Source organism: Diaporthe amygdali (assembly GCF_026229845.1).
Source record: "Diaporthe amygdali strain CAA958 chromosome Unknown NODE_7_length_1459731_cov_64_868725, whole genome shotgun sequence".
NCBI lineage: Eukaryota > Fungi > Ascomycota > Sordariomycetes > Diaporthales > Diaporthaceae > Diaporthe > Diaporthe amygdali.
The window spans coordinates 1,050,787-1,073,147 of record NW_026517027.1 but is presented as its reverse complement, the minus strand read 5'-3'; the positions used below and the strand labels follow the sequence as shown (position 1 = coordinate 1,073,147).

At 54.0% G+C, this 22,361-nt stretch overlaps 11 protein-coding genes across 11 annotated transcripts; 5 read left to right on the top strand and 6 right to left on the bottom strand.

Annotated features, from left to right (window-relative positions):
- Positions 1 to 512: 512 nt before the first annotated feature.
- Positions 513 to 1,361, top strand: J7T55_013967 (uncharacterized protein; the record flags this gene model as incomplete). The annotated part of the gene is made up of 1 exon (XM_053140892.1): positions 513 to 1,361. One exon carries the CDS (start codon positions 513 to 515, stop codon positions 1,359 to 1,361), a length of 849 nt encoding a protein of 282 aa, XP_052996303.1.
- Positions 1,362 to 1,561: 200 nt separating this feature from the next.
- Positions 1,562 to 3,764, bottom strand: J7T55_013966 (glucosidase 2 subunit beta; the record flags this gene model as incomplete). Its single annotated transcript, XM_053140891.1, has 4 exons — positions 1,562 to 2,208; positions 2,261 to 3,205; positions 3,486 to 3,553; positions 3,649 to 3,764. The coding sequence occupies 4 exons, from the start codon at positions 3,762 to 3,764 to the stop codon at positions 1,562 to 1,564; spliced, it is 1,776 nt and encodes a 591-aa protein (XP_052996302.1).
- Positions 3,765 to 3,866: 102 nt separating this feature from the next.
- J7T55_013965 (uncharacterized protein) lies at positions 3,867 to 5,060 on the top strand (the record flags this gene model as incomplete). Its single annotated transcript, XM_053140890.1, has 1 exon — positions 3,867 to 5,060. The coding sequence occupies one exon, from the start codon at positions 3,867 to 3,869 to the stop codon at positions 5,058 to 5,060; it is 1,194 nt and encodes a 397-aa protein (XP_052996301.1).
- Positions 5,061 to 6,271: 1,211 nt separating this feature from the next.
- J7T55_013964 (uncharacterized protein) lies at positions 6,272 to 7,249 on the top strand (the record flags this gene model as incomplete). The annotated part of the gene is made up of 2 exons (XM_053140889.1): positions 6,272 to 7,061; positions 7,128 to 7,249. The coding sequence occupies 2 exons, from the start codon at positions 6,272 to 6,274 to the stop codon at positions 7,247 to 7,249; spliced, it is 912 nt and encodes a 303-aa protein (XP_052996300.1).
- A 296-nt stretch (positions 7,250 to 7,545) lies between these two features.
- On the bottom strand, positions 7,546 to 9,077 carry J7T55_013963 (glycoside hydrolase family 18 protein; the record flags this gene model as incomplete). Its single annotated transcript, XM_053140888.1, has 5 exons — positions 7,546 to 8,336; positions 8,419 to 8,619; positions 8,689 to 8,738; positions 8,802 to 8,900; positions 8,956 to 9,077. The coding sequence occupies 5 exons, from the start codon at positions 9,075 to 9,077 to the stop codon at positions 7,546 to 7,548; spliced, it is 1,263 nt and encodes a 420-aa protein (XP_052996299.1).
- A 1,780-nt stretch (positions 9,078 to 10,857) lies between these two features.
- Positions 10,858 to 12,173, bottom strand: J7T55_013962 (transcriptional regulator; the record flags this gene model as incomplete). The annotated part of the gene is made up of 2 exons (XM_053140886.1): positions 10,858 to 11,777; positions 11,858 to 12,173. The coding sequence occupies 2 exons, from the start codon at positions 12,171 to 12,173 to the stop codon at positions 10,858 to 10,860; spliced, it is 1,236 nt and encodes a 411-aa protein (XP_052996298.1).
- Positions 12,174 to 12,676: 503 nt separating this feature from the next.
- J7T55_013961 (TIM-barrel enzyme family protein) lies at positions 12,677 to 13,579 on the top strand (the record flags this gene model as incomplete). Its single annotated transcript, XM_053140885.1, has 2 exons — positions 12,677 to 12,914; positions 13,011 to 13,579. 2 exons carry the CDS (start codon positions 12,677 to 12,679, stop codon positions 13,577 to 13,579), a joined length of 807 nt encoding a protein of 268 aa, XP_052996297.1.
- A 522-nt stretch (positions 13,580 to 14,101) lies between these two features.
- On the top strand, positions 14,102 to 15,219 carry J7T55_013960 (cytochrome-2; the record flags this gene model as incomplete). Its single annotated transcript, XM_053140884.1, has 3 exons — positions 14,102 to 14,218; positions 14,282 to 14,901; positions 14,964 to 15,219. 3 exons carry the CDS (start codon positions 14,102 to 14,104, stop codon positions 15,217 to 15,219), a joined length of 993 nt encoding a protein of 330 aa, XP_052996296.1.
- A 323-nt stretch (positions 15,220 to 15,542) lies between these two features.
- J7T55_013959 (uncharacterized protein) lies at positions 15,543 to 16,282 on the bottom strand (the record flags this gene model as incomplete). The annotated part of the gene is made up of 3 exons (XM_053140883.1): positions 15,543 to 15,665; positions 15,767 to 16,152; positions 16,225 to 16,282. The coding sequence occupies 3 exons, from the start codon at positions 16,280 to 16,282 to the stop codon at positions 15,543 to 15,545; spliced, it is 567 nt and encodes a 188-aa protein (XP_052996295.1).
- Positions 16,283 to 17,476: 1,194 nt separating this feature from the next.
- J7T55_013958 (uncharacterized protein) lies at positions 17,477 to 19,452 on the bottom strand (the record flags this gene model as incomplete). Its single annotated transcript, XM_053140882.1, has 4 exons — positions 17,477 to 17,488; positions 17,561 to 18,292; positions 18,380 to 18,559; positions 18,631 to 19,452. 4 exons carry the CDS (start codon positions 19,450 to 19,452, stop codon positions 17,477 to 17,479), a joined length of 1,746 nt encoding a protein of 581 aa, XP_052996294.1.
- An 877-nt stretch (positions 19,453 to 20,329) lies between these two features.
- On the bottom strand, positions 20,330 to 21,349 carry J7T55_013957 (uncharacterized protein; the record flags this gene model as incomplete). The annotated part of the gene is made up of 1 exon (XM_053140881.1): positions 20,330 to 21,349. The coding sequence occupies one exon, from the start codon at positions 21,347 to 21,349 to the stop codon at positions 20,330 to 20,332; it is 1,020 nt and encodes a 339-aa protein (XP_052996293.1).
- Between the last annotated feature and the right edge of the window lie 1,012 nt (positions 21,350 to 22,361).

The window sequence follows — 22,361 nt, the reverse complement described above, 5'->3', positions numbered from 1 at the left end:
CCCAAGCTTGTCTTGATCTGTACGTCGTGTTTTGGGTGGTGCTGCGCTGCCAAACAATGCAGCCGGGGAACAGTGTGAGGGCTGCCCAAAAAGAGTGGCAGCAGGCAGACACTTTTGTCTCGATATGAATGTAAGAGGGCAAAGGAAGGGAGAGAACAACGAGACAAAGTTTATTACTGTATACTGCCAACTCACCAAGAGGCAGCTGGTGTAGCTGTTTCCTCCCGAGGTCCTCTGAGCCGCTTGTAGTCGGCCTGGGCGGGTGATGACCCCCCTGAACAAATCACCGACCCCAGCTTATCCTTATCGATAAATACCCGGTCGCAATGTACTCTGCGCAACAGCATCATTGTACCACTGGTGGGACACTTTCGTTCTCTTCCATTACTTAGCTTTCACTTTCTGCGCAGATTCGCAAAACGTCAAACCGCAAGGCACGGGGTCATCTTCCCAGAAGATATTGCTTCTATTGGTCACTATATTCCAATCGAATCAATCGACTCCTGCGCATCATGGGAAACGATGGCGGCTCCATCCCCAAGCGCCGCGAGCTCGTCAAGGAAGCCGCGCGCGCCCTCACCGTAAGCGAACTGAAGGCCAACGCACTCGAATCCCTCAGCCATGCATGGACACAGGACCCCCTATCCTCAGAGCCACTCGACATGGAGAACGTGGCATCAGATTGGCGAGGCAAACTGTACAACTACGAGTCCATACTAAAGGGGCTGGTGCCGAGCGGTGACGACGAGGCTGAGGAAGAGAAGGCCAACGGCAACGACATGACGTTCGCATCGACGGGGATAAAGAGCCTGCGCGACATCGTGAGGCTCAAGTTCAAGCGGTACAAGCCGGCTGGGACGAAGGAGAAGGAGATCTGGGCATGCCCCGTCAGCCTGAAGGAGCTGGGCCCATCGACCAAGGCCGTCTACATCGTGCCGTGCGGCCACGTCTTTGCCGAGGTAGCGATCAAGGAGATAACAGACCAAGAGCACAACTGCCCCGAGTGCAGCGAGCCGTTCGAGGAGCAAGACGTCTTGCCGATACTGCCAACGGAAGAGGCCGACTTGGAGAAGATGACCAAGAGGATGGAGAACCTGCGCGCAAAGGGCCTGACGCATAGCAAGAAGAAAGACAAGAGCGAGAAGAAGAAGAAGCGCAAGGCTGGAGAGAAGGAGGACGAAGGGTCAAATGGCGTGAAGAACGGTGGGGCGGAAAATGGCCGCCCGGCCAAGGCCCCAAAGTCTAGCAAGAACGATGCCCCCAGCATCAACAACCCCATGGCTGCAACGTTAACTGCAAGGGTCATGGCTGAGCAGGCTGAGCGGGATAAGAGGCGAAGATTGGCCTCGGTACGTGGTTGATGAGCAGACCGAAGGCAGGTGGAAGCCCGTGACAAGAGATTTAGATTTTAAATTCATAGCAAATGTGACATTGTGATACCCTCGCTCCCTTCTATATCTGGACCATTTCTCTAGCCTGTGATTGTACAATTGTATGGTTGTCAAAGATCGCTAGGACTCCCACTGGGAACGCCTCATCCGTTTGATGTCAACCACGCCATCTACAACTCGTCCTTGGACCGGACACCAGGCTCATGGACGTCCTCACAAGCAGCCGGTGTGCCAACCTCCATCTTGTACACACACTTCTCGGACTCGCTGACCCTCCAGATCTCCTCCGTCTCGTGACAACCTAGCCAGACATCCGTTCGCCGCTGCGGTCCGTTCCAGCAGCTCTGACCGTTCTCGTAGCGCATCACCTGGCGCGGTCCCTTGCCCAGGCTCTTACCATCCAGACGCTCTTCGTCGTCGGCCTCCTCGATGTCGATGCGGGTGAACTTGCCCATGTTGGTGTTGGCGTGGCCCTTCTTGGACTTCTGAGTGGTCTTATCAAGCCAGCAGATCTCGTAGGTGTATTCGCCGCTATCAACATCGACACACTTGTCCTTCAGGACGCGGAAAATGTCATCAGGACCGTAGTTCTTCTTGAGATCTTCCTCCTGGTCGCCGAGAGTCCTCTCCTTCTTGGACAAATCATCAGATACCGCTTGGAAGGCCTCGCGCGCAGCAATCACCAGCTTCGACTCGTGGCCAGCGGAAGGGTTGTCCGCGATGATGCCGTTTTCGATCAACCAGACTCTGAGGGTGTTGATCTTTCCGTGGAGATAAGCCCGCAGGGGCTCGGGCAGGTAGGCCTCGATGCTGTAGACTGCTGGGAGTAAGCAAGTTTGTTCATGCCACAGTGAGTCAGTGAGACTTACGGATATCGGTGTCGACAGTTTCCTCGCCTTCGAATTCATTCCAGTTGATGCCAGAGGTCTCACTATCCGGTTTCAGAACCGCATCTATGTCAGACTCCTGGAGCTTGGATTCTTTGGCGTCTGCTGTCTTGGCGGCATAGTCCTCCCAGCCCTTGACAGCGGCCTTGACACCCTCGTCGTTGAAGTTGGGGTTGTACTCCTCCTTGAATTTCTTGAGGATCTCCTCCAGCTCGAGGACCCGCTCTTGGAGGGAATCGCGCTGGTCTAGCACCCTTTCAAGCGTATCACGGAGTTCGTTGACCCTGCCCCTCGCGAGGGCCACCAAGACTCCCAGCTTCCCACCCTCTCCATCAGTCTTGACGACCTTTCCACGTTCCGACCGCTCGACTTCATTGTACTTCTTCTCCAGCTCGTCCTTCTTGGCCTGCAAACCCTTGACCTCCTCCTCCAGGGATGCGATCTTAGCCTCCACCCGCCGTCGGAGTTCTCTGGCTTCCTTGGTCATGGTCCTCCGGCGCTTGGCGGCCTTCTCCTTTGCCTGCTTGCGAGTTTCCTCGAGCTTTCGGTACTCCTTGCCGATGGAGTCACAGCGGTTCTGGCACTTGACACCACCAGCATGAGAGTATTCCTCGCTGCCATCACAGCAGAGGTCGTGGTCGCATACACCGTCATTGACATAGATGAAGGGTACATATGCGCCTATATGACCTGCGTTTTCGCACCAGAAGCCAGGTAAGGCGTTCGTGACGTTTGTCGTTCCGCTTGTCGAGGCGGGAAGGGGCTGTTCCGGGGACAAGGGATCAAGATGCGCGCAGGCAGCAGTGCCTGGCTCGTCAGAGCCATCGGGACAGTCGCAGCTGTTGTCGTTGATCTGAGAGGACTTGAGGACGATGGAGGGATGCCCAATGCATTGGAATGTCTCTTTTGTCGCGAAGAACTTGGCAACTGTGGTGATTTGGTCAGCCAGCAATCATTGAAAAGTGTTCAGCATTTGTTGATAGAATTATGGCACCAGGGATTGACGAATCCATGGTCAATTGGGTTCAAAGGTGTCCTGAACGGGTCGGTCTGCATGGAGACTTACACTCAGGGCCGACACCTCGAGGCAAGCTCTCAGCGGCTGCCACCCGAGAGCTGGCAAGGGTGCTTAAAAGCACCACAAAGCCTTTTTGATGCATTTCCAAGCTTGACTGCCCTGCTTTCCTGAACGTGCAAGAAAACACACAGCTACTCTTCGTGTCGTCGTGCTGTAACCCAGACTGTGAAGGTCGGAAGTTGAAGTTGCGCTGTGACCTAGAGCATTAGCACGGGCATGAGCATTGCTGGCAACTCCAGAAACGACCCCCTGCAGCCAGCCAATCACCGACCACAACCCCAGGTTTTGAGACCGGCCGGCAACCCCAGGTGCAGATAGCTCTGTGCCTGCCCTCAACCACGCCTCCAGGGCCTTGCTGCTCGCTCCCAGCTCAGTGAATCTGCCCCACTGTGAAAACTGCCCCGCCATTCTTTTCCAAAAGTTCAGTTCAGATGGTACTCTGGTGAGCCAACCAGCCGCCGTCGAGCGAGTGCATATATCTGCAGAGCACGGCTTGGATTTCCCAATAACATGGCCTCGTCAGCTACCAAAGGGCTCGAGGAGCTCAACTCGCTGGTCAACAGTGCTGTCACGCTCATTCAGGGTTTCGAAGTGTCTCTCAAAGATGTTGTCGACTCCAACAGTGACTCAGGCCCGTCCGCAGACAAATGGGCCGCCTCGAGGTCACCAGAGGACGGCACGAAGCCTCTGGACTGCCTAGCCCTTGCGAGAGACTCTGCATCTCTGGTCAAGGCTCATGCCACCAAAATTTCCCTCCTGATCATTACCGAGCCCTTCACGCCATCTGCGATCTGTACGGTGCTCAGGCAGCTCATCCAGGAGCCTATCCCAGCCATCGTATCCGCCGTCCAGCTATGTCACGCCGACTCGTACACGAAACTCATCCGCCGGGATCTGGCGTGGCGATGTGGGCGGGTCCTCAAAGAGATGAGAGAACTCATCCAGAAGATCCCCTTAGACGGCAAAGTCCTACCTCCGGAGAAGCGGGATGGTCCTTCGGGGCCAAAGGGTGGCAAGGGCAGCATCATGGCGACTGGTGTGCTGTGGGGTGTTTGTGACGAGGTCATCAACTTTGCCAACCTGGGTGTGGTGGGTCATCTTGTTCACAGGGCAGAGCATTTCAGGGACACGCTCAAGGACGTCATGGAGGAACTCAAGGAGTGGTCGGAGGAGCAGGATGAGGATGACGACGAGGACGACGACTCTGATGATGGGGAGGGAGGCCACGACCAAGCTGTCTTAGATCTCGCCGAAGATGTGAACAACACTCACATCAGCACTCAGGCCATGATTGACGACCTCATGAACTCGAACACTGTCATCCCACGCGACGATCCCGACAAAATCAGGGACCGACTGGACTCGACTCTGCGCAGGCTACGACTCACTGTCCTGCTCTTCCAGGCTCTAATCAAGCGAAGGCTCAAGACGCTGCCAAAACTGCCACTGGCTTCTCAGGATGAATCAGTGGTTGTCTCCCGCCTAGATGAAGTACTGCCTCTCCTTCGAAAGATGGCCGACCGTTTCAACAGTCTTGCCGTCGCATTCTACGATCTTGATTCAGCAGAGATCACCCGGCTTATGGACCAGTGCTTCTTCGATGCTTTTGCGGTCTCGGAGCTTTTAGCCAAGCCTTGGGCAGGCCAGAAGGACGAGTTTACGGACTGGGTCGCCAAATTTCAGGTCGAGATCAAGAAAAGTTGAGGGATGTGGAATGATGGAATGAAATCACTTTAGGGGAACGAGCAAACTGCTGGGCAGTGGTCATCATGCTCATTGTAGAGTAGTGATCCAGACATATCTCAGACCACACTGTGTTGTGAACATACCACCCAAACAAGATGCACAACGTGTACTCCGCGTTGAGGTTCCTGGAGCGAAGCACAGTCTTCTTGACATAGCTCGCACTCGCCACTAAAGTTGACGAGAACAAGGACGGGCAAATCTCAGTCAAGCGGGTGTTCTGAAGGAAGAGGATCTGAGCCTGACGAAAATGTCACAGTGGAACGGACTACTTCTGGTAATATTCTGGGGTAAATCCTGTCATCTACACACATGTCTCGGTCTTTCAGCAAGCAAAGGGCCCACAACTGTGAGGGCGAAATGCGAAGCAGCGAGATATTGGAAAGCAGTCCAGCCTGTGAGACAAGCTGGGTGGGTACAATAGCCTATACAACAAGCACTAAAATAGAGCTCAGGGGTCTAGTTCCTGTATGATTGATAAGCTCGGCCTCCGGCCTTGTGCGCCCAAGCTACGCTAAGCGAGAGCAACAGGGAGCCTCACCAATTCCCCTATGATACCTTACCTGCTTACTTACCAGACGACATGACTACGAACATGTCTAAGTCTTAGCAACAGCGCAAAAATGTGCATTGTTCGTCCCTCGGCCTGCTCAGCTAATGCGAACGACACTCGTCCAGATCTCAGCACACTGCTATACTAATCGAGGCGGTTGCCAGAACAGTGACATCACCACTAGGACTTCCCCATTCGGGCCCGAGAGGACGTATCGTGTCCGACATGGATCGGATGAACAATGAGTGCGAGTAGACTGATTATCAAATGAGCAGTACTGCCGTGCGTGTACAAATCCAGGTTGATATCTACTCTTTATATAATACTGTCCCGTCTTGGATTATAGTTTCAGAAAGATGATGAAGGTAGACACTTTCGACCTTACAAGGAGCAACATCTGAGGAGTGTCTTCGGTTATTGAGAACGCCTGACAACGTAACGTTCTCCCCGACGAGTACTCTTCGACCTCCGAATATAAACAGAGCGGCCGGCAACCATAGATACATTGATCACTATTTAAGTGTACACTGCGGAGCGAGAAGCCAGCGACAACACAACGGCCGTCAAAATAGTCCTCCATCACCTCTGACCTCACCACCAACGCACCTAAGCCACCGTCATGTCCAAGCCTTTCGTCGCCGTGGCTGGAGCCACAGGCCAGCTGGGTCGAGTCATCGCAACGAACCTGCGACAACGTAACGTCTCCGTCAAAGCCATCGTCCGGCCCGGCACAGCTCCCTCACGCACCGAGGCCCTGCGGAACGCGGGCGTCATCGTGGCAGAAGCAGACCTCAGCGACGTAGCCGCCCTGACGAAGAACATGCAGGGCGCAACATGCGTGGTGTCGGCACTGAACGGCCTGCAGGATACCATGCACGGCACACAAGGCGCGCTGCTGGACGCCGCCGTCGCCGCCCACGTCCCTCGCTTTATCCCTTCCGACTTCTCTCTCGACTTCACCAAGACGGCGCCCGGCTCTAACCGCAATCTCGACCTGCGCAGGGAATTCCACACACGACTAAACGAGTCCGGCATCCAGTGGACGTCGGTACTGAACGGTGGTTTTATGGACCTGTTGGGCGGCCAGGCGCCCCTCATCAACGACAGCTTCAAGCGCGTCCTGTACTGGAATAGCGATGAGCAGAAGCTGGACTTCACCACGGTCGCGGACACGGCTGCCTACACGGCCGCCGTCGCTGCGGATCCGAACCCCACGCCGCGCTTCCTACGCATCGCTGGAGACACTTTCACCGCGAAAGAGCTTGCTGAAATTGTGACCCGCGTGCGCGGTGCGACGTACTCGACGATGTGGGTGGGGAGTGCTGGGTTCTTGGAGGGCGCGTCAAGCTTCATGAGGCGCTTCTCCATCGGTGGAGGCGAGCAGGCCGTCTTCCCGGCGTGGCAGGGCAGTAAGTGATTCCGAAGTTACGCACTGTTTCTCTGCAATCATGGATAGCTAACTTGAGATTTTACAGTGCAATATATGGCGAACATGTTCTCAGGAGATGGGAAACTAGACCCCTTGGATAATGACAGATACCCTGGGTTGAAATGGACTAAGGCCGAGGAATTCCTGGCCCAGCAACAAGCTTCATAACCAGAATCAGTGGTTGTTGGGTAAGTAATGTGTAACACAATCAGTCATGTACAGGCATTATGCTTTTGCATACAAGAGAACTTGATCGCTGTTGCGAGCGTCGTACGAAGATATTTACGGGGTCGAAGCAAATGAAAAGGAAATTTAGATTATAATGAAATAATACAAGTGAAGTCATGTCCCTTTGTCATATATACAAACTGAAATGGACAGTCGCTTCCTTGTCCGACCCAAAGTCTACTAATAATCTTCATTTCCGAAAAGAAACCTCATCATCCAATCTCAGCTACCCTCCCTCAACTCGGCACACCAGCAACAATGTTCGCATACTGGCTATTCGGGTAGCTCAACAAGTTCTGGTCGGAGTTCAGCGAGCCCAGCGCGTTGAGGCTAGTAGTAATGAGACTGGAGCTATCATTCTTGTCGGCCGACGCCTCCCAGAACATGCTCCCGCCAAGCCCCTTGCTCTTGAGGTACGAAACCTTGGTCGAGACCATGTCAGGGGTGTCATAAGAGATGAGCTCCTGCGCCGACGAATCATAGCTGTACGTCGCGCCGGCCTTGACGTCCGTGATGACGGTGGCGCCGGCCTTGGGCAGCGCCTTGTAGTCCCACACGCCGTTCTCCCACGAGCCAGACCCAACACCGGTGTAGGGCTGGCCGATGCCGGCGGTTTGCTCGAATGAGCGCCCGTAGATGGGCATGCCGAGCACGATCTTGCTCGCGGGGACGCCCGCCGAGATGTAGTCAGTCACGGCCTTGTCGGTCGAGTACTTGGCGGCGAGTGGGTTGCCCGAATCGCTGGCGTTGTACAGATTGGCCTGGTGCCCGCTCGTGCTGTCCCAGCTGCCCGCGTAGTCATAGGCCATCAGGTTGAAGAAGTCCAGGTAGTTGGCCATGGCGGAGAGTTGCATCGTGTTGTAGTTCTGCGGGCCGGCGGGTGAGGCGACCGTCAGCAGGAAGTGGTAGCCCGGGGCGTACTGCGCGGCATAGCTGTCCAGCTCTGAGCGGACGGCTTGGAGCAGGGAGACGAAGTTGGCTGCCTGCGTGGAGTCTGCTGGGTATTCCCAGTCGATGTCGATGCCGTCTGTTAAGAATTACAAATTAGCATTCTCGGTGCCTAAGAAAAGGACAGCTTCCGCAAGCCATCTTGTTGCGATAATACGTACCAAAGCCCCAGTCTTTCATCAGGGTTACTGCTGTTGAAGCGAAAGTCGCACGAGTGTCCGCTGTGCTGGCTGCCGCGGGAAAGTTGGTTGAATAAGTCCAACCACCAATGCTGAGGAGCACTTTCAGCTGTCGATTGGCTTTCTTCTGAAGGTATAGCTGCTTCACGCAACCGTATGCATTGTTTCCGACATCGTTCCACGCTGAAATTCGAAGTGTCAGTATGCAATATTAGGACATGAAGCGCAACAAGAGCTACAGGGCCGACTCACAGTCTGTAGCATAGTGCTTCTGCAGATCGGCATAGCTGTCCGACGAGTATCTACTTTGAGGTCAGCAGTTGCTCACTAGCATCATTCCATTATTTAAAGGAATTCTAGCTTACACTTCACCACTGCTTTGTAGATTTGCGAATGCGTACAGGACGATACTGAGCTCATTGGCTGGTAAAGACTGCGGCTGGTAGTTTCGTCCATAGATACCCCTGGACAAATTAATACGAGCTTACTTTGTCTTGAATTTTCCAACAAGACACGTACCAGTTAGTGAAGTATACAGTGTTCTGATAACCACTTGCTCGTTTGTCAACTTGCGCTATAGGACTGGAAGACGCGAGCCAAGGCGCTAAGGCCAGAATTGAAGTGAAAAGACTGGAACGCATGTTGAAAACAGTTTGAGGCTAAGGGAATGGGTATATGTGGAATATTGTGGGCAGAAAGGAGCATCGTCGGGCACTTCTACTGGAGGATAGATGAGTGTCGGTGTTATATATGTCTGAGTTTTTAATTACTAACATCGCGTGTCAAGGTAGCATAGGGTTTATCAGACACACATGGCACAGATGACCAACGGGATGTCTCTTCTCAACTTCACGTGGTAGTTTCACTTCCAAAGCTGGCAGTTGTCCAGGTTGACTTTGATAACTCGAGCAGCAGCAACGTTGCCCATCTATGTGCCGGAATTCCGAGCTGCAGGAAAGAAATAGCCATTCTCCTTTCTCAGACAAGGGAGAGTAGGGACGTATGATCAAGGTCCCATCACCAGGGCATGCTATTTGCCTCGCCTCGTCAGTGTTAAGTCTCACCAGGTGCCTTTTGGTGCTGGCAAGAGCTGTCCACTTGCCTGCTCCCACCAAGCGCGCGACCAGCTGACCAGGCCTCAGAGCCAACAGAACGTCCATGTAATCTCTCTTCCTAGGGCAAATTGGCTGAAAGAGTAAAGTGGCCTCTGTAGTCGGTCCAGGACGTTGCATCATGTTAATCGTGCGTTAGATGGCTGACCCTGTCATCTGGCCTAAAGGGGGCTATCGATGCAGGTACCGACCGTAGAGTCTTGTGAAGTCTTCTTTCTCGAATCGGAAAGTATCAATCTTTGCCGAATTTCCTTGTAGACGGAGTGGGCCAATTGAAACGACTGTACGCTCTATGAAGAGCCCGGAAGGATTTAAGCCTGCCGGGTAGGGTGCTTAGTCGTTAATGATAAGTCGTTGCATGTGAGCAAGACCATAGGTGTATGAGCCGGGGTTGGTGTGGTCACTTGCTCTTTTTGGAAGTTGTCAAATTGTCGCCGACAGAATAAAAGGCCGAGAACCGCTCGAGGGGCGTAACATCGTGGCCCATACTAATCTAGACACGCGCCGCACAGTCCCGTCTGCTGGGTGGCTCGGCTGTGATAGAGTGGGTGTATCGTCAACGAATCACGGACGAGTCGTGTCAACCTCCAAGCCGGACCTTATCAAAACAACGTGGCCCGAAGTGTCCTCAGGACTTCATGGTCATCTTGATAAGGCACCTTCTGAGTCGCTATGATGCAATGTGTATTGTCTCGGCTCAAAGTGACAGGTCAATCTTTATTGCCGAGAAGGCGGTTGTCAGCTGGAGCACACTGCGATCTCTCAAGCCGACACGCGCTCCAGACAGGCTACACCGGTCCCCACAGAACGGTAGTCGGGTCAAATCAATTTCGGGAGCAGCCGCAGGAAACTACTTCCATAGCACTCGGGGTGGTCTAGAAGGAGGAATCGTGGCCGCCTGGGCAAGATTTAGGAGCGTACATCTGGTATATGTTACATTAATAAAGGTAGCCCTGCAACGTTACCCGCTTTGCCGTGCCGTAGACATTGTGGGTATTTTTCTTTCACTCGTCTCCAAGATCCCGGGGACTAAGTAGCATCCGCCCTATTCCATTGGATAGACGTTATTTTTGGGGAAATTGATGCCGAGATTGGATTCCAGCCGGGCGCCTCTGTTGAGAGTGCACGTGAGTGAACTTGATAGACATCTTGGGGAAATCGTGTGATCGGAGTCATTTCAATCCGACTGTGATGCATTACTCCAAGATAGGAGGTTCGCTTTCGACATTTATTTTTCCCACTCCGACATGTCTCGGAAGGATGATATCGAAGAGGCGAAAGGGAGTCGGACGGTCCCGTGCGATGGCCATCACAAGTCTAGCAGCCCAGCCAACGCCTCCGCGATATCCTGGGCAAATCCCTCATCATTAATGTCCCTCTTGTCCTCCACCACCTTGATATTAGATCCCGCAAGACCGTCCCGCACGGTTGTAAAGAGCACCTGGTCCGCTTCCTCATCCGCAAACGGGCCGCCGGGAGTAGCAATCATGCTAACACCCCCAAGCGGCATCCACAGCTGGACCAGTTCTGGCCTCCTTGCGTGAGACCTCAGCTTCTCGGCGATGAACTGGCCGACCTGCTTGCACTCCTCCGCTGACGACCTCATCAACGTCACCGTGGGATTGTGCTCATAGAGCTTCCTGTTCTTGTATTTCTCGGGGACTGTACTCTTCGGACCAAAATTGGTCATGTCGGTGGCCCCGAGACTTATGATATTTGGTATCCCTGCTTCGGCTGCTGCTTGAAGACGGTCCTGACCAGCTGACATAACTCCTCCGGTGTGAAGGTCGCATATTTCGGTTGTTGTCAAGTCTAGAACGGCATCCAGCTCTCCCTGTCGCACCAGCCTTTCCATAGCCTTCCCGCCGTGACCGGTTGCGTGGAAGACGTATATCTCGACGTCGTACTTGGACTCCAGGTGTCCTCGAATCGCGTCAACGCCTGGCGTCGTCACACCAAACATCGTGATACCGATGCGCTTTTTGGATTTGTCTGTCATATCGTGGGAGCCGCGTTGTCTTGATGCATAGGCTTTCGCAGCGGCTCCGATTGCAGCCCCTGCGTTGCTAAGAATATTCCTCAATACTTGATTCAGTCCAGCCACGTCTACCACAGAGTATAGCATCGCAATATCAGTCTCGCCCACTATGGGTCCCGTATCACCGCTGGCAACTGTGGAAACAATCATCTTGGGAAATCCTATTGGCAAGACTTCCCTCATAACCTCGGCTGGCTTTTTGTCAGCGCAATGGCCAATTCATAGACGTGAACAAGTACATTACCTGCCAGACTAGTGCCCCCTGACCCACCCGCGTTGATGATGCCATGAATCTTGCCCTCATCGAAGAGCTCCTTCACAGCACGACGGGCGCATGCCGCCATGAATTTGATGAGCTCGCCTCGAGGCAGGTCGGCCGCCTTTTTTCCCTCGCCGTGTTTTGTGATCAGTGTGGCCTGTGTGATGTCTATAGCGTCATGTTCGACATTGTCTCGACCGACATCGAGTAAGATCACTTCAACCGAGCCCTGACCTCGGATTTGGTCTTTGAGAAAGAGTAGCTCCTGTAATTTGGTATCACAGGTGCCCAACAAAAGGACTGTAGCAGAGGTACATGCGTGAGACATGGCGTAGGAAAAACAAGAATTTGTGCTCTTGCCCACTAATTTGTGTTTATATTAGTAATTTAAATGAGGCAGGCCGTTGACATCTCGGTTGTCTTCTTTGAGAATGAAGTGGAAACAACGGATGCGATACTCGACTTCAGGATGCAGGTGGTGAGGGTGCTCTTTGAGGGGTACAGTATTTCGAGAGGGTATTAGAGCAAGTAAGTAAAGGTCAAATACAGAGATCCAGGCTTATGACATTGAGTAAAGTCAACTACCTGTCACAGACAGCAGATTTGCCATGTGAGATCATGTAAGTCGATGAGGTCCACTTTGCGAGTGAAAGCTTGGGAAGGAGGAGGCACAATGCGGGGCTTCGTGAGCAAGTTCCAGTGACGTCAGGAATGACATCCTTACCAATACGTTCGAATCACGAGAGACATGGCTTTTGTGAATCCCGACAAATATCCCGACTTGTAACAAAAGCATACTTTACAACTTCGTGGACGGGCTAGCAAACAGACATGGCTCCACCGACGAACCGCCAGGAGATCTTGGATCAGCTTCGGGGTCAGGTCGACAAGGGCCATGCCATTGTTGGAGCTGGTGCAGGGATCGGGCTCTCAGCCAAGTTCGTCGAGGAAGGGGGAGGAGACCTGATCATTATATACAATAGCGGCCGGTTTCGAATGGCTGGCCGGGGATCGCTGGCAGGCCTGATGCCGTATGGCAACGCAAACGATGTGGTGCTAGATATGGCAAGTAAACACCAAGCTAGAGCTTTTCCAGTGCCGTGTCAGAGGCTAATAATGTGCCTCTAGGCGAATGAGGTGCTGCCGGTAGTGAAGCACACTCCAGTCATCGCTGGCGTTTGTGGTACTGATCCTTTCCGGAACATGCCTGCGTTCCTCAAGCAGCTCAAGGACCTCGGCTTCGCTGGCGTGCAGAACTTCCCAACCGTGGGGTTGATAGATGGCCAGTTCCGGGCCAACCTCGAGGAGACAGGCATGTCATATGACCAAGAGGTTGACATGATCCGGTTGGCGAGAGAGCTTGATATGATAACAACGCCATATGTTTTCAACGTGGAAGAGAGCAAGAAGATGGCAGAGGCGGGAGCAGACATTCTTGTTGCCCATATGGGACTGACTTCGTCCGGAAGTATAGGGGCCACCAGTGGGAAGACCGTAGATGAGTGTGTCAAGCTGATCCAGAAGATCCGAGATGCCGCTGCGAAGATTAAGCCGGATGTGATAATCCTTTGCCATGGTGGGCCTATCGCTGCTCCAGATGATGCCAAATACGTCCTGGAGAAGGTAAAAGGAGTACACGGATTCTACGGAGCATCATCCATGGAAAGGTTGCCAGTCGAGGAGGCTATCACCAATATCACCAAGAACTTCAAGGCCTTGAAACCGAGTTCATAGCGCGAGGAAGACGCTGGGTTGATGGCAAAGAGACACCGGAGACCACGCCTGAGAGCCCGACGCCAGAGTGGAAAAAGCAATGCCTCTGTGCTACTTAGTTGATTATCAGTCCATCCACGTCTCATCAAAAAGAATAATCTCAAAATCAAACATATGATAATGCATCAATCTTCATTCGCCTAACAAGTCGTCCATTTACTGCTTGTCATGGTGGCCGATGCTTATTAGCGTGCTGAAAAGAAGGAGGCGTTGCAGGCATGTAGTGGTCACCAGAAGGAGACGCGCCTTCAGCAGCCGCATTCTCCCGAGGAGGCGACTCCACTAAAATTTTCCAGAAGCCGAACCCTTGCAATGACGATTTCGATCTCCATCCAGTCTGGGTCAATCTTTTACCAATCTCGACCAGAATCCCATCCTTTCTGCCAGCAAATATCCAGCAAACTTCAACTCCATTACCGGCAACTGCTTCCCTGGTGACCCCTCTGAACCTGTATTAGCCAGACCACAGAATACTCGAGCACGATGGGTTGGTTCTGGGCTGACGCTACAACCATCCACACACCACTCGCCGCCCCTTCGGCGCAGAAGCCATCCTCTTGCCCGGTGCCCCATCAACAACGTGGAGATGCAGCACCACCAGTAAGTTTCTGTCACAGTGTGCTGTCTGCATAAAGATGGCTCCCATGGCTAACAAGAGATCAGCCGAGCTGTCCCATGCACAACAAGACTGTCAGCGTCCTAGGCTCTGCAGCACCTTCGCCTCCTCCAACACCTCCGCCGTCATCATGCCCCGTCCCACACGACCAGTCGCCGACCGGCAAATCCGATGATGCCTCGTTTCTCTCCAAGATTAACCCTCTCAATTACATGTTCCGCGAACTGTCCCAAGCACCCGCACCAAACCAGACACACGCCCTACCAGTCGAACGCGATCCAAGCTCCATCCCCAAGGGCACCGGCGACGGCAACTGGGAGTACCCGTCGCCGCAGCAGATGTACAACGCTCTGCTGCGCAAGGGCTATACGGACACGGACGTGACGGCCGTGGAGAGCATGGTGGCCGTGCACAACTTCCTGAACGAGGGCGCCTGGGCCGAGGTCGTCGAGTGGGAGAAGCGTTTCGGCGGCGGCCTGTCGCGGGCCTGGGAGATCTGCAGGCGCGGCGAGGAGAACGCCCAGGAGACGCAGCGCGTCCTCGACTGGAAGAACAACGTGGAGCCCATAAACCCCACCCTCATCCGCTTCCAGGGCCGTCCCAAGGAAATGACGCCCAAGGCGGCCATGTTCCAGGTCATGGGCTGGTTGTATCCAGCTAAGTTTGCGTGAGCATCATCCGTGCATTATTTTGGTGACTAGAAGGGATTTATCGCTAACATGCTGGTAGTACCGAGCCTCCGTTCGACCGCCACGACTGGTACGTCGCTCGAAACGTTGACGGCAAGGAGAAGCAGGTGCGCTACGTTATCGACTACTACAGCGGTCCTCCAGAGCCAACCGGCGAGCCTGTGTTCTACCTCGATGTTCGGCCCGCCCTAACTCCTACCGGCGCCGTTGAGCGGATGATGAGGTGGGGCGGCGACGTCTGGTGGAGGGCTTCAGGCGGGGCGGTCCGCGAGGCCGACCGAAGGTCTCAACAGTAGTGTCTCAACCTAGCCCGACAGGCGGGAAAATGTACAAAGCGGTGGATTCATCATTTCATTGGCGCTTTAGATGGCATAGTTATGGGCTTTGACTTGAGAGCTGGCGTTTGGGAATGGGAATACCGAATGGTGCGTGTCTTCTTCACGGCCGATTATGCCCGGCCCTTGCCACGAGTTCCACTACTCCTCTCTTGTATAGAATTACGATTTGGATGACAGCAACATGTAATGTACAACATGCCCATTATTAGACCGCGAAACAGCAGTGCAGCCCGATTTTGTCCGACTGATCGTGCCCACGTCTCAATTACTCATGGCTCATCCTAGGTCGTGGCCGCCAGCTGAGTGACCTGGTCCAGCAAAGCCTGACTCTCCCCAGCTGCGTTCTTAATGACCTTGTCCCTGAGGTGGTCAACTTGTTGACCCGCAGCAGCAGGCGGGTTGCCCTATTCGATCATCTCTGGTTAGCAAGCGATTCCCACGCATTCAACGCCTTCACTATTCCGCATCCGCAGATAAACAAAGGGAAAGAAAGCAAGCAACATACCTGAGCAGTCTGGACCCTGCTAACCTGCATGGCCAAGAAGAACTTAGGGACCTTGATAGCCAAGCTGCCGCCAACACTGCGCAGGCCGGCCTCGGTGGCCAGGTAGACGTTGAGCTGGTCCTGCAGGGTGGCCAGGTCCGAGTCGGCCGGGTTGGCGGCGGTGGCGAAGGTGTCGAGGGCGAACTGCAGCGGGCTGGACTTTGATTGGGAGAAGTCGACTTGGCTGAAGCTGACAGAACCAGAGGTGACGTCCGGGACGTTGTCAATGGTCGTCGTCGATCCGCAGGTGACCGCGGACTGGATCGCCGTGACAGAGTCCTGCACCTCGGCCGGGAGGGCCGTCTTGCCCACCACGAAGCAGGCGTTCTGGCGGGCCTCGAGGGGCGCTGTGAGGGTTTGTCAGTCTATTTTTGGAGGGCCAGACGGTGATGCCATGTAAGAAGGAGGAAATGACTTACCGGCACTGGTCAAGGACAGGCTGGCGAGAGCCAGGGCGAAGGAAGTGGTATAACGCATGGCGCAGAAGTGGACGGGGAAAGGGTAAATTCCGACAGGAGAATCGAGCAGAAGCGACAGTTGAGCCGATAAGACGCAGAAGAAGCGTGAATTCGAAAAGGCAGGACCGGCTGCAAAGAAAATTTACGAAAACTGATTTTTGGCTGAAAGAGTGACAGGCCGGGCTTGGAAGATCAACGGATCGGACGAGATGATCGACGGACTCGGATCAACGAGAAGGGATGACATTTATAAACTGTAACCGAAGTCCTCCTTTCCTAGAGCGCATCTCTATTTGGATATACGTGTATGCGGTAGCAGCGCGCCGACGTCCATCGTGTGACACACGTTGGGTTTCATAGGATAGGAGTGGATCACCAAAATACCACGGTCAACACCGCACACCTGCAAAACTGCCCATGTCTAGCCTTCGGAGAAATTCAAGTTTTCGAACACGATCATCTGACACACCTTAGGCGCCCCCAGGCCGTCAGAAACTTTGATTTCCCTGGGGAGCAGTTTATGCTTAATACTAGTCGAACTGCGCGCGCCACCCCTGAGCCGCAGGGTTTCAGGAGGCTGTGTCAAACCCAGGCGTGAAGTACTCAATGTGGACAAGGGGGCGGAGCGAGCCGCCGCAGAGAAAGCTTGGCAGGAGCCGCATACGTGGGGATGGGGCTCAAATAACTCTGGGCACGGAGACTTCACCCATCTTTCCTTGTTGCGGAATTTGGCAAGCGACCGTCAACGGCTGGTTGCGTTGGTACTTTAAGATCGCCCATCCTCCCTCGCCCCTCAAAAGTTTCTTGGACCTGTGGTTTGGCCCGTTTCGCGAGCCTCCCCGTGCCCGCCTCCTGTATCGAAGCCATTCCCTTGTCCGTTTCCATTGCTCGCCGCCGAGTCCTGTGATCCTCGTCTATCATCGGTGCTGAATATGATCACCGACTCCACCGCCCGGGCGGTAGAGGGCCGACTGCAGCTCTCGCTCCCAGAGCGGAGTCGTTTCCCTATATGTCCATGGTCCGTACAGTTCGTCAATATCGACTGACTGACCCTCATGCTCTATATACGTCCACATCAGGAATCAAGTACGCGATCTCGCTGTCTGGACGGCGTTTTTGACATCGCCCAGGAACGGATGCTTTTGCGCGCAGACCACCAGAACTCGAGCTTTCTGACACTCTCCCGGTTTTCATTTGCTGCGCACCAGGCTGGTCAGTCGGAGTTCTGTGGCAGTAGCACGCTTTTACCCTTGATTTCCAGCTGTGGACTGGTAAGCGCTGGGAGTCAAGAACTTACCTCGGAAACAACTGCTGCGTGTTTCACTCCCATATTCTGACCGATCCACTTCAGCCTGCCCTGAACGTAATCCCTCTGCTCGGGGGTGACGAACTGACTCTCTGCCGCCAGGACCAGAGGCCAGATTACCATTAAGTTGGTAATACCCTCCACGGAGCCCGCATCATCACTCCCGCATGGCGAGTGGGCTCCCTTTGGAGGATCTTTTGCCATTCCTCTCCAGGAACATAAATATGGAATGCTAGCAATAATGTTCTTGATGTCCTCCTTTGCAGTTTCGGACGCACTCGTCCCCAGGTTCTGGGGCCATGGTTCTGTCGACTCGGCCAGCCAGGCGGATACATCCGCGATGATGTGGCAGATCAGCAACCGAAAAGCGTACTTGTTCAGCCATCGAGTTGCTGTCCACCAGTCCGGATATACGAGGTCTGCGTTCTCATCCGTTGTCGTTGCAACCCACAAGTTCTTCTTCGCCATTAGATCCTCCGACTCGTAGTACTGGCTTACGCGTTTCTCGAATTCCTGCGCTGTCATAAGTATCTTGACGGCTTTTCGAGTGGCCTCAGAGTCTCTCCTTGGTGATCCCAGGAGGCTGGCAAGCTTGGACCGCAGATCCAACATCCTCATCGAAGTCAGATGAGGTCGATTTGCGTGGGGGATGATCGAGGTTTGTTTCGACCACCGTGAAATATCCTCATCATCGATGACGGTCGTAAGGTCGTACTGACGCATCTTGACAGACGAAGACTGTCAGTCCATGTCGGCATAGGGGGCGGAGGAGTCCCGTTGGAAATGATTCGCAAGATGGTATAAACTCACCCGCTCTTTCCACGGGAGTTGCAGTTGGTAAATACGTACCAGGCTCTCCATTACTAGATCAAACATTTCGGTGCCATGCTTGGAAGAGAACTGCTCCGGGCCCCTGAGTCGGAGGAGTTCAAGCGCGGCCCTGAAATGCTGTGTGTAGGCGATCTTCTCGGCGTCGCCGTATGCCAGTCCCTAATTTCCGCTTCTCATCAGTATTTCGGCCCAGCAAGTCTCTTGTCTCCATCTGCTTTCTAGCCACGTACCTCATATACCCCTAGCAAGATCGTAGTAGCCAAGACGGTGTCAGACTTGGCCGACTCTCCAACCTCAAGGGCTTTCCTCAGCCCGCGGACGCCTGCTCCATAGTATAGATGCGTGGCGTTCGCGGCATCTCTGCAGTTCGGGCGCATGGAGAACGCAGCGATGGAGACGGCGCTGAACATGTCCTGAAAGTACCGGCTCGACCCTTCCGACGACGCGAGCAGCGACGGTATGAAGGTCAACATGCCCGTGTCCGACTTGTTAGGGCAGTAGACGACGTAGCTCGAGAGGAAGTAGCACCGCGCGCGGTCCACCAGGGGCATGTGTATCGACTGCAGATCGAGCCCCATCATCCCCGAGAGATCGTTCTCGGTGTCGGACCCTGGCGCCAGGGGCCATGTCGTCTCTTTCGTCGCCTTTGCGATCGGGTCCGACAGATTCCTCCTGTGGCCCCCTCCGAATGCCCCATAGCGATTTGGTCCTCCCTTCGGCACAGGTGCCGAGTACCTGCGTGGATGTGTGACCAGCCCGTCAAGCGCGGGAGAGCTCTCGGATGAGGGCACCGACTGGGGGCTCGGGGTGGTCTCCTTGGTCTCCTTGTGCTCCTTGAGGGCAGCCAGCCGCTTCGCCTTGCTCCCCTTCCCGAACTTGGCCTTGATTATTGTCTTTTGCGTCTGGTCACGTAATTTGAAACCTTGTGAGTATCCCGCGCACGTCCTGCCCGACCTGATGCATTTGACGCAAACCGGCTTTGCCTCATCACATTTTATCCTCCTCTCTCGGCAGTTGATACAGGCTCCGGACGGCTTCCCTGTGTTGACCATGACGAACACAGCATATTCTGTGGGGCGTTCTGTGGGAGCGAAGAGCACTTAGAGAGACTCCCTGGGTGGTCTGGTATATGGGACCAGAAAGGTGGCTGGGCTGGGGGTTGTCATGGATTACGTGAACAGACAACAACCTGCGGGAGGTGGCATCCGGTAAACATGTGAAGCTGCAGTCCAGGGAAAGAGAGCGTTCTTAAGAACAACATCATATTGCATTGCCACGCCTTTAGTCTGAATTAGTGACGCTGTCAGGCTGAGCCTATCACGCCCGGGAGGGTCGGATTAGGTGAAACAAACCACTGCACAGCATCGACAGAAAACAACGTCAGCCACATTGGCCTCATGTTCATTCAGACACGTTCTATCAAGAGCCTGGCTATGCTACCAGTGTAAACTAGGATTCCCCGACACAGAGCACTGCTGTTTCAAACCGAGGTAGGATGAAGACGGCACCTGGTGGGTGGTCAACATGAACAAAACAGGCTGCGCCATCTTGGCAATCAGGTTTCACATGCTTTTCCGTACGGTTCTTGCGAATCCCCCGCCCAACATCACACATTAAACTCCGCCCTTGCGAGAAGCTATAGCAGCAACAACGTAAGTAATCTCGAAAAAACGCCTTGCGCTTCCGAATCGGATGCTGCATTAGGCCTGGTGGCCAAGACGGCAGCACTCCAGATCCCCCCGCTGTCAGAGACCGGAAGCTTGGGGTGCCTTTGGACGAGTCGCCGACGTCTGAACGATCTGGGTGACCGGGCCTCCCCTGTTTCCGGACCCCTTCCAAAGACCGATCAACGACGTCGCCGTACATACTTTCCGTACCTGCGTTTCCTACTCGCCGCTCTGACGGTGACACCTTCCGCCAAGGCATCTTTCAAGATTGCGTGGACTGCTTCCGCCCCTTGGACTTGGCCACGTCTTCCGGGGTGACGGGGCGGGCACCTGTCATTGCCGAGAATATCTCTGCGTTCTCCTCCGGCGTCGGCAGTGGTGGCGACACCCGGTCAAGGATTGCTCGCATTCTCGTGGCGCTTGACTCCCGCCGTGGTTTGTAGTCGATATTTCTGTACGCGCCATTCACAAAGCCACCGACTGCTTGGCCTAGTTCGATGCTCTTCTTGCGGATCTTTCCGATCACTGTCTTGGGCTGCTCTGGCTCATTCTGCGTCCGCGTCCGTGACCCCTCGCCCTCCTCATCCCTGCTTATTAAGGCAATCATAGAGCTCTGTCGTCTTCTTGTTGGGCCATCGGCTACGATGACTCCTTGACTATTGCTCGCTGAGTTGCGAGTATTTTCATCAGGCGGTCTTGTAACAACTATGGATGGGACCGTGCCTATCTCAGGCGACGGTGGTGGGTTTCCTTCAGCCTCCGAGGAGTCCTCTGAGCTCGGATACCCTGATATGGGGCCGAACCAGGTAATCTCGGTCACATTGTCTGCTGAGATGAAAGTAGCAGTGTTTGGTCCTGGCAGCCTCCGCCGGCAGCCAGGGAAGCCTGGGAATATGATGGGTCCGTCGGCTGGGGAGGTGTTTAGGCTGGTGATAGGATCTGCGGGTGTTGAACCTGTCGGTTGCATAGCTCTTGGAGGATTAAAGATGGCGGGCGTGGGCCTGCGATGTTTCATGTGCATTGCTCGGTACTTCTTGGGTTTGGAAAGCTCATCGGTTAGGTCACGGACGTAGTATGATAATCCTCGCATGTCACCTAGCGTGAGTCGGTACTCTCCCTTCGCAATGACCCTCTCACCGGTCTGTGGGCAATTCTTCCTGGTGGCTGATACAACGAATTCCGCAATCTCATCGAAGATGTATTCCACCTCATCTCGCGGGACGAAGGCCGGATTCTGCTGGGATTCGCGGGGGTACTTTGTGTCTAATGCTGAGGCCGCCATATAAGTTGTGTGATATGAAGTATGTCACAGGAGCAAAGATGAGGTGGTTCTAGGTGATTGTTCGCAGAGACTTGAGCTGAACGCTCATGAAGGCTATAAGAGACTGTTGGTAAAGACTGTATGGGATGGATGGACAAGAGGATAGAGAAGAGAACACAGAAGAGTAGAGGGCGAGAGCAGCAGGTACTGGGAAGGGCAAAGTTGTGATCCCAGAACCCCTTCTGGTGCCAAAAGGGGAAGGCACGAGAACTCATCCATTATGTGGCTTGCCTGGAGTCTTCTGTAAAGAGCATAAATGAGAAAGAGGAGAGGAAGAGAAAGAGGAGGTCACAAGGAAGGAAGCAGCAAGAGAGAAGGCCAGGAGCAACAAGCGTTGTGGTGCCAGGTCTCTTCATCTCCCACTGTCACCAGCAAGTGATAGAAGGCCTCGTAAATTATATGGGACGTAGGAGATGGGAAAATGTGAGGCTAGGAAGCCAGGAGACTATTGTAAAATGCAGGGACAGGAGGAGGCAGAACATTCAGACGCGAGAGACTAGAAGGGATGCAAGGAGCAAGCGAGCATGACCCATAGCAGTAGCAGGTGAGCCCAGTACAATGGGACTAGATCGTGTAGAAGGCCAAGACCGGCTTCTTTATCGCCTGCCTAGTTGTTCATAAGCCCAGATCGTGTCCCGAGCGACGCTGTTGCTTAATTGCCTGCCTTTCCCCCAATGAAGATAGCACACCTCAGTCGGTGAACGCGGCACTTGATAAATATATTGCAGCCAGAGCAGTACGGAGCAATGATGCAAGTCTGAGTCTGGTATTTTGGAATTCCCCACCAGCAAAACACCTCATAGCCACGGTGAGACTTGTGAAGTGCTTGAAAAAGAAGTGTCTGCCCAGGCTGGCCCTATGTTTCCTGATGCCAGTGGCCCAGGCTGGAGCCTTTGGATCGTTCAGAGCTCGACTCCATGGAAATCAATTGTACTGCCAGGATCCTCATACCCTGGGGAGCTTGAATTCCAAA